The 13,192-nt window shown below is 43.1% G+C and overlaps 1 protein-coding gene across 1 annotated transcript in view; it reads left to right on the top strand.

Moving 5' to 3' along the window:
* The window catches only part of bmpr1ba (bone morphogenetic protein receptor, type IBa), a 41,406-nt gene that overhangs the window by 25,006 nt on the left and 3,208 nt on the right, over positions 1-13,192 (top strand). Inside the window, exons 3-7 of the mRNA XM_052068632.1 lie at positions 10,775-10,940; positions 11,012-11,111; positions 11,807-11,900; positions 12,301-12,397; positions 12,500-12,638. Of these exons, the coding sequence (XP_051924592.1) occupies positions 10,775-10,940; positions 11,012-11,111; positions 11,807-11,900; positions 12,301-12,397; positions 12,500-12,638 (596 nt within the window). The remainder of the gene's footprint in view (positions 1-10,774; positions 10,941-11,011; positions 11,112-11,806; positions 11,901-12,300; positions 12,398-12,499; positions 12,639-13,192) is intronic.

Consider the following 13,192-nt stretch of genomic DNA (forward strand, 5'->3'; position numbering starts at 1 on the left):
GCACACACACGCGCGCAGACACGTAGACTTAAGCGGAGCGGGGGGGACATCACAACTTACAGTAAGTGTAGACCAGACTGATGGTGGAGTAGATTCATTGCAAACATTTGCGCATACACGAGCAGGAATGGCAAAAATAAACAAACACAAGCTTATGCTTACTGATTTGGCTGCTGTTACACTCCACAGTCTCTGCTGCTGTGGTCCTGAGTTGCATCTTGGATAGAATTTGTGTCATAAGAGCGAGCGCTACTTGTAAATGGAGAGAGGGACCCTTGTTTTGTTTTTTTTCTAGCCTGGTTCATTCTAATAGTAGTTTCCCACAGTAAGCTAGTTTGAATTGGAAAAGCCACCGCTGATAACTTTACTGCACTGAGAAAAATGTTGAAAAAAATTGGACATTTTGGTTAGTGGCCCTTGTCTCATTCCTGATGTAATACCTTACACACTCGTTATCTTCCATTGTTTTTTAGCATGTCGCTTTCTGACTACTACGCTTAATGCTGTGCTGGGGTTTTGTAGTTTCCCTTAAACGACTGGTGTCAAACTGCAGGCCCATTGTCCAGATCTAGCCCACCACATCATTTTGTGTGGGCAGTGAAAGCAAATTAGGTGCATGGACTTGTTACTTCCTCAAATACCCCAAATTGCAAATTGACTTCACATTTAAAAATGTTCAGATTTTGCGAGCATTTTTGGTGACCTGTCGTCGTTTTTAAAATAAACGTAAAAATATTTCAACAGTTTTTACTGGCCTCTGTTTTCAAAATGAGTTATTCATCATTTTGTTTGTTCATGTAATATGAGGTGATCATAAATTTATTTCGGTTCAGTCATAACAAACGATGTGGCCTGTGATAAAAATGTAACAAACCGACCGTCCAAAACTGAGTTGAGCAACTCTGTTTTCATTTACTAATAGTTGTGATCGGCAGGTGCACCAATACTTTTCACCCTTTTTGCCGCAGCCGCCCTCAGTCTCCCTTTGGATAAAATTTGTCTCAACCGTAGCCAACATAAGTAGCAATCCTGGAGACCCTCATTCTCTTCCCTTTTATTCTTTAAATCTGTCTTTGTTCAAGTGAAGCGTTCAACACATCTTTTTTTGCAGTGTTCCTGTGTCACAATTTTGAAAAGGAAAACCGAGCTAAGAAAAACTTATTTGACGCGGCAGACAGCCAATGTTACCTATCCCCTTTTGCTGCAGTTCTCAGGTCTTGGTGCCTTGGAATAAACACAACTCATCATAAGGCCTTCTAGATGTAAACAGATGATTGCAATTAATGTTTTGGGAAGAGTCATGGACGTGATATTTTATTATTTCAAACAATCACATCAAACAAAGCGCCGGTGACCAATCAAGGTCGGACATAGAGCGATGAAGGATGTTTGCACTGTATTCCTTGAGGAATATAAAAATAGCCCCGACCTCAACGAGGTCACTAAAAAACAAAACAAGTGAGATGTTGTCATCTCGTGCTGGGTCGCCCGTCGAGTATCTGAGCACACCCGCATTCTGAGGGTTCTAAACTGAATCTGTTTTATATTTGCCGCGGCACCCTATTGGCTCCTGACCGGTGTGTGCCTATTGTTTGTCAGTGTGATGTTAGCATGCCGCCGCCGCCGCTACCACGGAACAATGTCTCACATGATGGTATCACAGGAATAGAATGTATGATGGTAAAAATAGCAGGCGAGTGTGAGTGTTTGCCGGACTTTTTATGACATATCTAATGAAGATGGCATCATATTCCGTGGGAATGGTTGGTCTGACTTGTTTATCAAATCCATCCATTATCCAAGCCGCTTGTCCTCACAAGGATCGTAGCGCGCTGGAGCCGATCCCAGCTGTCTTCGGGCAGTAGGTGGGGTACACCCTGAACTGAATGACAGCCAATCGCAGGGCACACAGACAAACAAACATTCACACTCACACCTTGGGATAATATTGAGAGTTCTATTAACCGACCATGCATGTTTTTGGAAAGTGCGACGAAACCAAAGTACCCAGAGAAAAAACCCACGCATGCCTGGGGAGAACATACAAACTCCACGCAGGAATGCTGGAGCCCAGGTTTGAACCCATGACCCCTCTAGTATGAGGTGGACGCGCTAAGCAGGCATCCATTATGCCGGAACTCCGACTTATTTGTGTTCGAAAAATTGTTGCGATATATTGTCCTCATTAATGCTTCTCCAATTCTGTCAAAAGTCAAGTCAAGTCACGTCAACAGTGTTTATAGAGCACTTTCAAACAGCCATCGCTGCATACAAAGTGATGTACATGGAGCAATTTAACATGCACAATAAACAGTAAGACAAATCGGTAATAAAGGCGGTAGAAAGCACCAAACAGTAAAACCAAGAACAAAACAAAGTCATGCTGAGTCGAATGCCAAAGAATACAAATGAGTTTTGAGGAGGGGTCAGATTTTAATTTCCTTTGCATGAAGATTTATTTATTGGCACTTGTATTTGACAACATGGGTTCTTGGATTTGTGCTCGTTGTACTAACATGTACTTTACTCGATCCAATTGGCCGCTAATAGGTGTGACACAAACAGCCTATAAGCTCATCTTGTCGCCTTACCTTTTTCTTAAGGGTTGCTGTCGACTGGTTGCCACAATCATCTGTGAAACAAACCATTTGGCATATCTCATTAGGTTGATTTGCACATGTTCCAATTTGACACTTTTAGCGTTAGATAATCTTGTGCTCTTGTTCAAGTTATCATCCATTGCTACAGGTTCTCCACGAATAATGCTTCCATATCATTCCTATCACGTAATCAAACAATTGGCGAGTGTCCAACATTCAATCACGGCTCAGCGACCGGATTAAAAAACAAAAAAGTCATAGAAATGTCTTAATAGGCCGACGGGTTATTTGAGTGGCCGTGAAAACACTTGGGCGACCCGCCAAAATAAACTGTGTGAGCGTGTATGTGTGTGTGTGTGTGTGTGTGAGAGTGACTGCAGTAGACACCTCGGACCGGGAGTTGAGTTTCACATCTGTGGACACAGTTGGCGGATAGCAGCTTTCTTCAGGTCCTGAACGTTGAAGGCTGAGAGATCTCATGTCTGATTTGTGGTTAGAGAAAAACAATTTAGGACTGCCTGTAGACCAAATATGCTCACATACAAACACACGTATCGAGATAATAAATAACTCAAGGAAAGGACAAATACAATTTCTCAGGAAGAAGATAGTATTGAGTCCCAGCAAGGCGAAAACAGTTGTTGTTTTTTTTTTCCTGTAAGGCTAATAAATCGAATCAACCCTGAAATAGGTTTGCATCAGGCAAAACAATGTATTTGCACTGTAATTTCAATTGTATTTGGGAGCTACAGTTTAAAAGTACAGAAAACTTGCATGTGGCATATATCATGTCATGTCATATATTTTGACACCGTTTATCTTGCAGACTGTCACAAGTATGAACCTGAACCCTGGCCCCTTATAGTCCCTAATGTCCCGAGAGCCATACCCCAAATTATACCTTGAACCTTTTCCGTCCACTAACTCCAGCCATAACAGCTAACTCAGTCTTTTGATTTGTTGTCTCCATTCCAATCCCCTAAACCCTCAAATCCTATCCCAAAACGCTATTTCTAACCCCATCGCCTAACTCTCGACCCCTAACCCCTTATCCCTTATCTCCTAAACCTAACCCTAACTGTCTGATCCGATCGCCAAATCCCTAACGGGACCTCTTACTACCTTGGATCCATTTACCTACGGCTTTCCTTACCTTAACACACTTCCTCTTACCCATATTAGAATCATTTCCCTGAACTAACTAACCCCCTATCTTCACTTCCTGATGACCCCAAGAATAACCCTTTTCTAAATGTATATTCCAGTTCATCGTATCGTATGGGATCATAAGATAAGATAAGATATCCTTTATTCGTCCCACACTGGGGAAATTTACAGCATTTCTTACGTGTTTAGATCCTATGAATCACTTGTATACCATCACATAAATCCCAACTACATTGTCTGTAGCTTTGAATTTTATCTTGGGACAAATAAACTTCACGTGGTCTGAATATAGTTTGACTTATTTATGAGAGAGAATTGATGACAGGACCAGATGCTCTCGATACTACACTCGCTTCCAGTTTTTCTTCTTCTTCTTCTTCATCCTCTTTTGACTTCCCTTTTCTCCAACACTGCTTTGTAGTGCCGAGGGCTTTTCTGGAATGAGCCAGGAGTTCCGGAATCCTTGTGTGTACCCGTCACTCATCCCCACAGGAGAGCACACGGCACTCTTCTAGACATACGCACACACAATACAGAGAGTGGCTCATTCATTAGTGAGTCATTCATTCTGATTTGACATGATGAAGTAATGGCTGAAGTCGTTCTTTCTCCCACGCCGTCTTGGAATCGAGGGTTTATTCTCTTCTCACAAATAGCATTGCCTTTTGAGGCCTCAACATGCCAAAGAACTCACCAGTTTTTTCAAGCGTGTATGTGTTTTAGGTGTCCCCAACCGACCCCTCCAAAATGCACTCTTGAAAATTTGGCAGTTTCGCCGATTATTGCAATATTGTAACGGAACACACAAAAAAGTCTCATAAATCAATACCCAAAATTGAACTGAAATTGGACGGTTTTGGTTTAAGATAGACATTTTGGGTAAATTCCAGGGCTTGTGCTTGGATGAACTCCGACTTGGGAGTTTTTCCCCAAAGGATCAGCCAACAAAAACAATTATCCTTGACTTATGGACAGTGCTAAATTTGAAAGCGTTGTATTGTCTACACCACCTAACGAGGGCAGATTGAGCTGTAAAAATTGGATGATATTCTTGAGGGTTGGCCACGATAGAAGCACTGGATTTTTATTTTTTTAATTCAACCTTTCAAAGCCAGTTTCACTTCAAGACATGAAACTCAATGTGCACGTCAATCATAACACGAATGAAACCAGGCTAGTCACTGAACTGCAAGTCTGCCATTTTGATTTGAAGTAGCCATTTGGAGCGAATTCCAGGGCTCGTACTTTGACAAGCACCAAATTGACAATATCACACGTGAATGAATGAATCTGGATTTCTCATTCGGACTCAGACAGTGTAGTGAATTCCATTTCGGACTCGGTAAACGGCATGCTTGTGAGCCTTAAAACGCATTTTGAGAAGAATTCGTGCGATCGCTTTGACTTGTTGAATGTTCTGAACAAAAGGACAAACGTCCGTCAGACACATGGGTGACACGTGACTACAGCCTCTCAAACTAGTGATGAGCCAAAAGCAAGGCCCACCAAACTTTCACACTCACATTGACACCTATGGGCTACTTAAAATCTTCAGTGAACCTACAATGCATGTTTTTGGAATATGTAAGATAGCCAGAGAAAAACACTTTTTGAGACATGAGTGGAACGAGCCATCATTCCTGATATTTGCCCATCAAACACTTTGGAAATAAAGTCGTTGGTGATGCTCAGTCCGGATTTGTTTCAGAGGCTTTTAAAGACCAAGATCAGCAAGTCCGACTCGCTCGAAGTCATTAAGACATTCCGCTACACGCATGATGGTTAAGCTCATCCGGGCGCTGACGTGAGGAACAACGTGAAGATAAAGAAGTGGGCGTCCAGAGGACATGAAGGCAGTACACCAAACACTCTCCACCACGTAGCGGCAACTCTGTCAAACACGGCGAAGATGAACAACCACTTAGGAGCGAATGAAGGGAGTGGAAAAAAGGAGGCAGGTAGTATTTACACAAGCTTAATGAAAGGCTGTATTTGACACCAGCTGGATGACGAATGAACACGCTTTCTTTGCTTCGGCCTTTCTTTTACTATCTGGACCTGCCCTTCTCTGTGTTGTTAGTCAAGCGCAGCTCTCCGTCACCGCCGTCCTTCACTCGCAACAAAGCGCCATGTGTTGAAAAGAGCCTTCAAGCTTTTTTTGGGGGGGGGTCTTCTGGGGCCGACCCCTTGTTAATTGCGTGTTGACAGTGGCCTCTATATCCTGCCATCAGGCCTCAAAGACCCGTGGGGGCGGGAACCGGAGGCTCCTAATGGCATTTAAAAGGTTTAGCAAAAGAGCTTGAAACAATTGCGAGTTTTAACCCATGCATCTGGAAGTTAGTCAGACTCGTCAAAGTTGTTGAGTTTTAGGATATGTTTTGACATTTGGAGAGTTGAGTGAAAATCATTTCATCACGTGATGTTGATTGACCTTGACATCCACTTTGCTTGGATTCATTTTCTCCGTAAAAAAATGATGGAAATACAGTCAACCCTCATTTTTCGCAGGAATACATTTAAAATCCACCCATAATAGATTTAACTTGACAAGTGACTTTTTTGCGACTGTGACTCGACTTTTTCAATATATAATCTATTTTGGGATGTTTTTTTTTTGGTTTGACCTGCTAGCAAAGTATCCTCAACTCATCCCAGACTCGCCACGATCCATCATTTCCCGACAAGCCCAGTGGTCAGTTTGATTTGTGTTTCAAAGCCCCACCAGTCCTAATCTCCTCTGACAGATCTCAAACATAACTTCATAATTCCTCCAAACCTTGTTTCCTGGATTGACTCTCATCACCCTTCCTGCCAAATGTAGACATGGTAAGACACAGTCGAACCACTCCACACAAGTCAAAGGTGGTCAGTTGTGGTCTGGAGATGGTAACATGGTGGAAAGAGAGATGGATTGACAAATTGCTGACACTCCTGTCATTTCCGGAGAGAATCTGGAGACAGCGGGGAGCCACGAGAAAACATAGTTCCAAGATAAATAAATTGCATCGATTACAATGTGAACTGTAAACGTCTGTTGGATGCTTCGGTATGATTTTCCGCAGTCTCCACTTTGCTGTCAGCAGCACTTACGTAGTTAAGATTAAGATTAAGATTAAGATTAAGAAAACCTTTATTAGTCTCGCAATGGAGAAATTCCAGATTCACAGCAGCAAAGTTATGAAAGGAAGAAGTAGAAGAACAAAAAAATAGGAGCTGCTGGAAAGGCAGCCACTCTCGCGGCGCCATTTTGAAGTCAAAATAACAAAAATAACACAAGACAACACATAGGACAGAGACAGTCGTGCAATCTTCACCACTTTTCTGCATACACTTTGTTGTTACAGATACCCTTGTTCTTCTCCGTTGTTGTTCATTAGCCTGTGCCGCTCTCATGGAATCATACTCCATGTAATTTAGCTCCTGACACTCGTGTTATACTCCACTGTCACCAGTTTGCTGCCATGGTCCTGAGTCTCTAATCGAGTAAAATGTTACTGTGGCCAACATTCCTAGAAGTTGATACAAGAGACATTTTGTTTTTCTCTATTGGTGTTGTTTGTATTGTGCTTTAGCTGTGGAAGCTGCAGGAATATCCTGCAATCCTTCGTCATCGGAGTGACTGACTATTCCTTTTTATTTTGCTCTCCCTTCTTTCCCTGTGCATACATAGTGAATACATGGCGTGTTAGTGGCAGATTGTTTTGTCAACAGCACCTCTGCACCAGGAACGTACAGTCAGGGGAGGCAGGGGAGGCAGAGCCTCACTGCACCCTCAGTTGCATGTGGGGATGGCGTAGGGGGCAGGGAATACAAATACTTTACCTTAAACTGTTTTCTATTTTACTGATCTGGTCCATGCTTGACTTTGAATTTCTTTATCAATCCAATAATGTCAATGATGTCATCATTAAAATGAATAAAATAGCAGAATTTGCACGTTTGTATATTTCCTATTCAAATACATTGGCAAGAAGACAACGGGGGCATTCCACGTCTCCAGGGCGCTTTGCGCTGGTCGGCACCAGGGAGAGAGGCCACACTAGGAAAAGGACAAAAAGTAGGTGGTGGATAAAAGGAAACTTAACGGAGGCTGACAACTCTACCTTAAAGCTCCACATACATTAAGAGATATGCAGTGACCAAGCGCGGGAGAGGAGCGTTAAGTGTTTGCAGCAGCGCCGCGGAGTGAGAGAAAGGGCAGAAAAGGCCAGCGTCTCTTGTGAGCAGCCGCAATAGTGCCCCGCAGGTCTGTCACATCTCGTTTTGGCCATTCCGCTTCTCAGCCCCCCTCCACTTAGTCCTCACTCAGAGTGTGACCTCCTTTTAAAACCTTTGCCCATCTCTTGTTTAGTCTCTTATTATATTTGTGTGTTAAATCAGCAACCTTTTTGAAACTGATTCGGTTCCCGATTTGGGCATTGTTTTCCAAAGTAAAAGTAGATGATGGCAAATGTCTTATTTTTCTTGAACACAAAAGATGGTAAGTCTGCTTTCATGAAGGTGTACACCAGGGGTCACCTCCTCCTGTCCAACTCCCGTTTCATGAATCTGAGAATAATTACTGTTGATAAGCAGAAATCGGAGTATATGGACACATTTAAGTGTCTTGGGGTGCGATGACTTGAGTATTAAAATAGTTTTGGATTAATTTGATAATTGATTCGTTGTAAACGAATGGGTTAATTTTAACACTTTATATTTCGAATCAAGGAATGGCAACTATATGAGGTAATGCAGTTGTAATGCACAAACTGGATTCTGCGGTGCATTATGCATACAACAAACAAGACTTGGGGTGCGGACGTTAGCTTCCTGCGTGGTCGCGGCGCTGATTCACATTCCATAGCAGCAAAACGTCTGTATTACTTTTTTTTCAGTCAGAGAGAGAAAGAGAGAGGACGCCCCCCACGCTCATTTCTCAGCATCTCCTCTCGCAGCTGTCGGGCATCTGCTCTCAATGAACGTGCCGGAATGAATGAAAATCCTAAAAGCTACGGTGGAGAGACACTTTTCACACTTTCACACACTCCCCCGCTCCCATATCCTCCCTCAAGTGACAAACAGGTGCTTCTTTGAAATAGGATAAGACGGCATACCGAAGCTTTGTTCCGCTTCTTTTGGGAAAGTTTTAACGAGTTAGATTGAAAAAGCATGTGTTGTGGGAACGGACTTGCCAGGAGTATCAGTACAGTGTCTGCTGTGCGCTGTTTGTGTCTGACGAGGTTACAAACTGAAGGCATTAGTGAGTAGTGAGGTTGCAACTTGATTTGGAGGGAAAAAGAAGTTTTGTCACCGAAACTGGACTCCACATGCCTCACCATGGGAGTAGAAAGAAAGATACTGATATAGAAAGATACCTTTTGGCTCACCCTACCTTTAAATGATAGAGGATGATGAGTGACATTTCACATAATCTGTTTGCCACTTCCCCCTAGAAGATCATGACCATGACATTACCTTCAACAGCCCAGTAGTCTCACAGTCTGTTTGACTTTTTGTGAATGATCTTTTTCTGGTATTAAGTACCATCTTTTCTGCACCTATAAGGAGCGCCTTCAATGATCGGCCTCTTTTAAAACTGTTTTCATATATAGGGCGCCGTGCGCATTATAAAAGCGCGGAGAATAGAAGCCTCAATAGTGGCTGAGGTTGCACTATGCATCCACTAGATGGTGCTATGCTAAAGGGAATACAATACAATAAAGCTTTATTTATACAGAGCAGTGTTTCTTAACCTGGGTTCAATCGAGCCCCAGGGGTTCGGTGAGTCGGTCTCAGGGGTTTGACGGAGCCTCTGCCATTGAGGGTAAGACACACGACTCAACATGTTGTTTATGTATGACACGCCCGCTTGGCCATCACTGGCGGCAGATGATCACATGACATTGCTTGTCCAATCAGTGCTGTGGGAGATTTAGTTCGCTTTGTAGTCAACGCAACTGAAGCACAGATCTATATTTACCACCTAAATTCTCATATTTGTTCCATGATCTTGTATTCATTTATCCCCAACAGTCTATTCTCTTTTTTATCCATTTTTTGTTAGCTTCACTGCTTTAACTACGTTTGATTTTGTTGTCTCATTCGATTTCAGCCTGTATTTGCCCCCAAGGCAATCTAATCTACCCAGGGCCTTCACAATCAATAATGCTGGCCAATGTTACTTAAACTATGTTACCAATGAGTCGGTTTCTTGAACCAATTATATTTTAAATTCAACCTCACAGGGCCAGAGTGCTGACCCTTGATGACATCAGTATTTTTCTCTTCCTTGATTAGTTGGTTTGGGCAAATCCATCCATTTTCTAATGCGCTTATCTTCACAAAGGTCGCAGTGGGTGCTGGAGCCTATCCCAGCTGTCTTTGGGCAGTAGGCAGGGAACACCCTGAACCGGTTACCAGCCAATCGCAGGGCACACTGAGACGAACAACCATCCACACTCACACTCACACCGAGGGACAATTTGGAGTGTTCAATCAGCCTGCCATTCATGTTTTTTGGAATGTGGGAGGAAACCGGAATATTCTGAGAAAACCCACACGGGCCCGGGGAGAACATGCAAACTCCACACAGGGAGGCTGCAGCTGGAATTGAACCCAGTACCCCTGCACTGTGAGGTCGACGCACTAAGCACTGGACCACAGGGCCAGCAGGGCAAAACTTGTCCAGCCAAATCCAACTTGAAAAATAGTTTTAGCAGTCTGTACGGTTAATACATTCAATAATCTTCATTTCTGGTGAGTATGTCTTACATTTTGGATGATTTTGTCTGGTTGTTGGCTAAATATTGAGTCTTAATTTGCAGTTTCAGGTGTATTGTGTGCTTGTAATTATCCAGTATCAATGAGTTTGATTGTGGTGGCATGAAGAGGTGCATTAAGTTTTAGGTGGACACTGAAGGCTATACTATAGTCGACCTAAGTGTCAGGCCTTTGTTGCTCTCTGAGTATAAAGTGTCCGCATGACCAAACGCCTCATTTGTGATCAAGGTCTGATCTTCCTCCAGGTAACATCTTGGACAGCATGCTGCTTCGAGCATCCAGTAAGGAGGCAGCGCCGGACGGCGGGAAGGAGAATAGCGGAAGCGCGTCCACCGCGTCCTCGTCGCAGCGGCTGCTTTTGTGTCATTGCAACTACCACTGTCCAGACGACTCCACCAACAACACGTGCATGTACGCTCGCACGTTCTTCTCGAACAAAGGGACGGCCAGAGTGACGGAATAACTTGAATGGTGTCCTTCAGGACTAATGGCTACTGTTTCACCATGGTGGAGGACGAAGGAGGCGTTCCAATCTTGACTGCAGGTTGTCTGGGGCTCATGGGGTTTGAGTTTCAGTGCCGAGTGAGTAGATCCAATCAACTTCAGTTGGATTGCCAAGGGCTTCATGCATGAAAATATGTACTGGCGTATAAGTGAAGGAGACCTTGGGGTTTAAAAGAGGCATTTTTAACGTTCAATGTCGATTTTTCATCCATCCATCCATTATCTGAACCACTTCATGCTCACGAGGGTCGCGAGCATGCTGGAGAAACGATTTTCATCCTCCAGTAGGTGGCTGGCTGCTCAGATCATTCAGAAGCGCCAAAGTTTTAAATTGTCCAAAAAATGATTAAAAAATTTTCAAATATATTTTGCTTGTACCTTTCAAAAACGTTCACACGAGTGAAAGGTATCATTGCTGCCCGCCGCCTCGAATTTTGCATGCTCCTCCTCATCTGCATCTGACTTTCAGACACAGTATTTTAAGACACGCAATCAGCTACCACTTTTTATCTTTTGCGTGCCAAATCAATGTACAGGTAATTTGCATATACTCCTCCCAGAACGTGCAAAATTAACTACACAGCAATTTTGCACGTTTGGTACACGCAATCCGGAGTGCGCCCAGTTTGTAGATCCGATTTCCATGTTAGTTTTGCGTGAGCCGTCAAATTTTCACCCATCTTTCCATTTACCCTCTGAAAAAAGTCATGTTGAGTCACTCGTAAATCAAGGCACCGTTGTCGGTAAGAAAGTCTCTTTTCTTGTGTGTTTAGGATTACCATCAAAGGAAGTCTGTGAAATGCTGCACAGACGAAGATTACTGCAATGGAAACCTTCATCCTACTTTGCCGCCTCTCAAGCCGCCTAGTGAGTGTGTCTTCTGAAGTAGTTATTGTAATATGGTGCAGTTAGAATAAATAAGCCCCCAACACCTGTTTAACTAATTCACACTGTAATGTGAAGCACCCATGTCTGCAACTGAACAGGTAGTCGTCCATTTTGATTTGAGGTGGACATCTCGGGGTCATACTTTGGTGAATCAGCCCAGATGTCCTAGACCAGAGGTCCCCAACCTTTTTTGCCCCACGGCACCAAATGACGCGGTCCACGGCCCGGCGGTTGGGGACCCCTATCCTAGACCAATGGGCACTGCCTAACTGCCAAGCTTTTTTTTTTTCTGAGAAAGTTACCGTTCATAACGCTTAAATGTGTATGATGTAGAACAATAGTTTCCATTTGTACTCTATTTTTTTCTTTTTTTCTCCAGTCTATGTTGATGGGAAGATCCACCACCTGGCCTTGCTGATATCCGTCACTGCCTGCAGCATCATTCTGGCTGTTATTGTTGTTTTCTGCTACTTCAGGTAAATATTAGCCATCAAAATGTATTCCATCTCTTGTGTAAAAGGCTCGGCTGACCATCCATGGTGTTTTGTGTGTGTGTGTGTGTGTGTGTGTTTAAATAGATATAAGCGTCAGGTGTCCCGTCCTCGTTACACCATCGGCCTAGAGCAGAATGACACCTACATTCCATCTGGAGAGTCCTTGAAGGATTTGATCGAGCAATCGCAGAGCTCTGGTTCAGGCTCAGGGCTCCCCCTGCTGGTGAGATGGGAGTATTCCACTACCAGGATCCAGCAAACACGACTGTACAATAAAAATAAAATAAAACCTGAGTTTATCGTAGGAGTAGGGAGGTGGTTTGCAGACCCGCTCACATTAGATGAAAATGATTTTTTTATTTAATTGCTGTACCCCCCGATACACTTTAAACTTTAAACACATTTACACTTATTACGACGTAAAGCTAAAACACCCTTGAAGAAGATATTCCATCATGCCTGTTCTCACTGTCTTGCTGTCAAAAAAAGGAATCGATCATATAACATCACGTGAGGAGACTAAAATAAGCTCGCACAGTATTAGCCAAACTGCTTGCTTCAAGCTATAGGTTTGTCACTTCCAGTTGAAGTTTATTGTTAAACCGACAGATTAAACATTGCACACACCAAAGTGTTGAACTAAATTTATGTCTCACAAACTGTCTCTTATTTTAATGCAGATATACTGTGGAACGCAATAAACATGTTAACTGCCTTAAGCATACAGAGAGGTGAATGTGAACCTTCAAAACCTTGCAACTTTTTACACACTTGGGG

Source organism: Hippocampus zosterae, chromosome 6 (genome assembly GCF_025434085.1).
Source record: "Hippocampus zosterae strain Florida chromosome 6, ASM2543408v3, whole genome shotgun sequence".
NCBI lineage: Eukaryota > Metazoa > Chordata > Actinopteri > Syngnathiformes > Syngnathidae > Hippocampus > Hippocampus zosterae.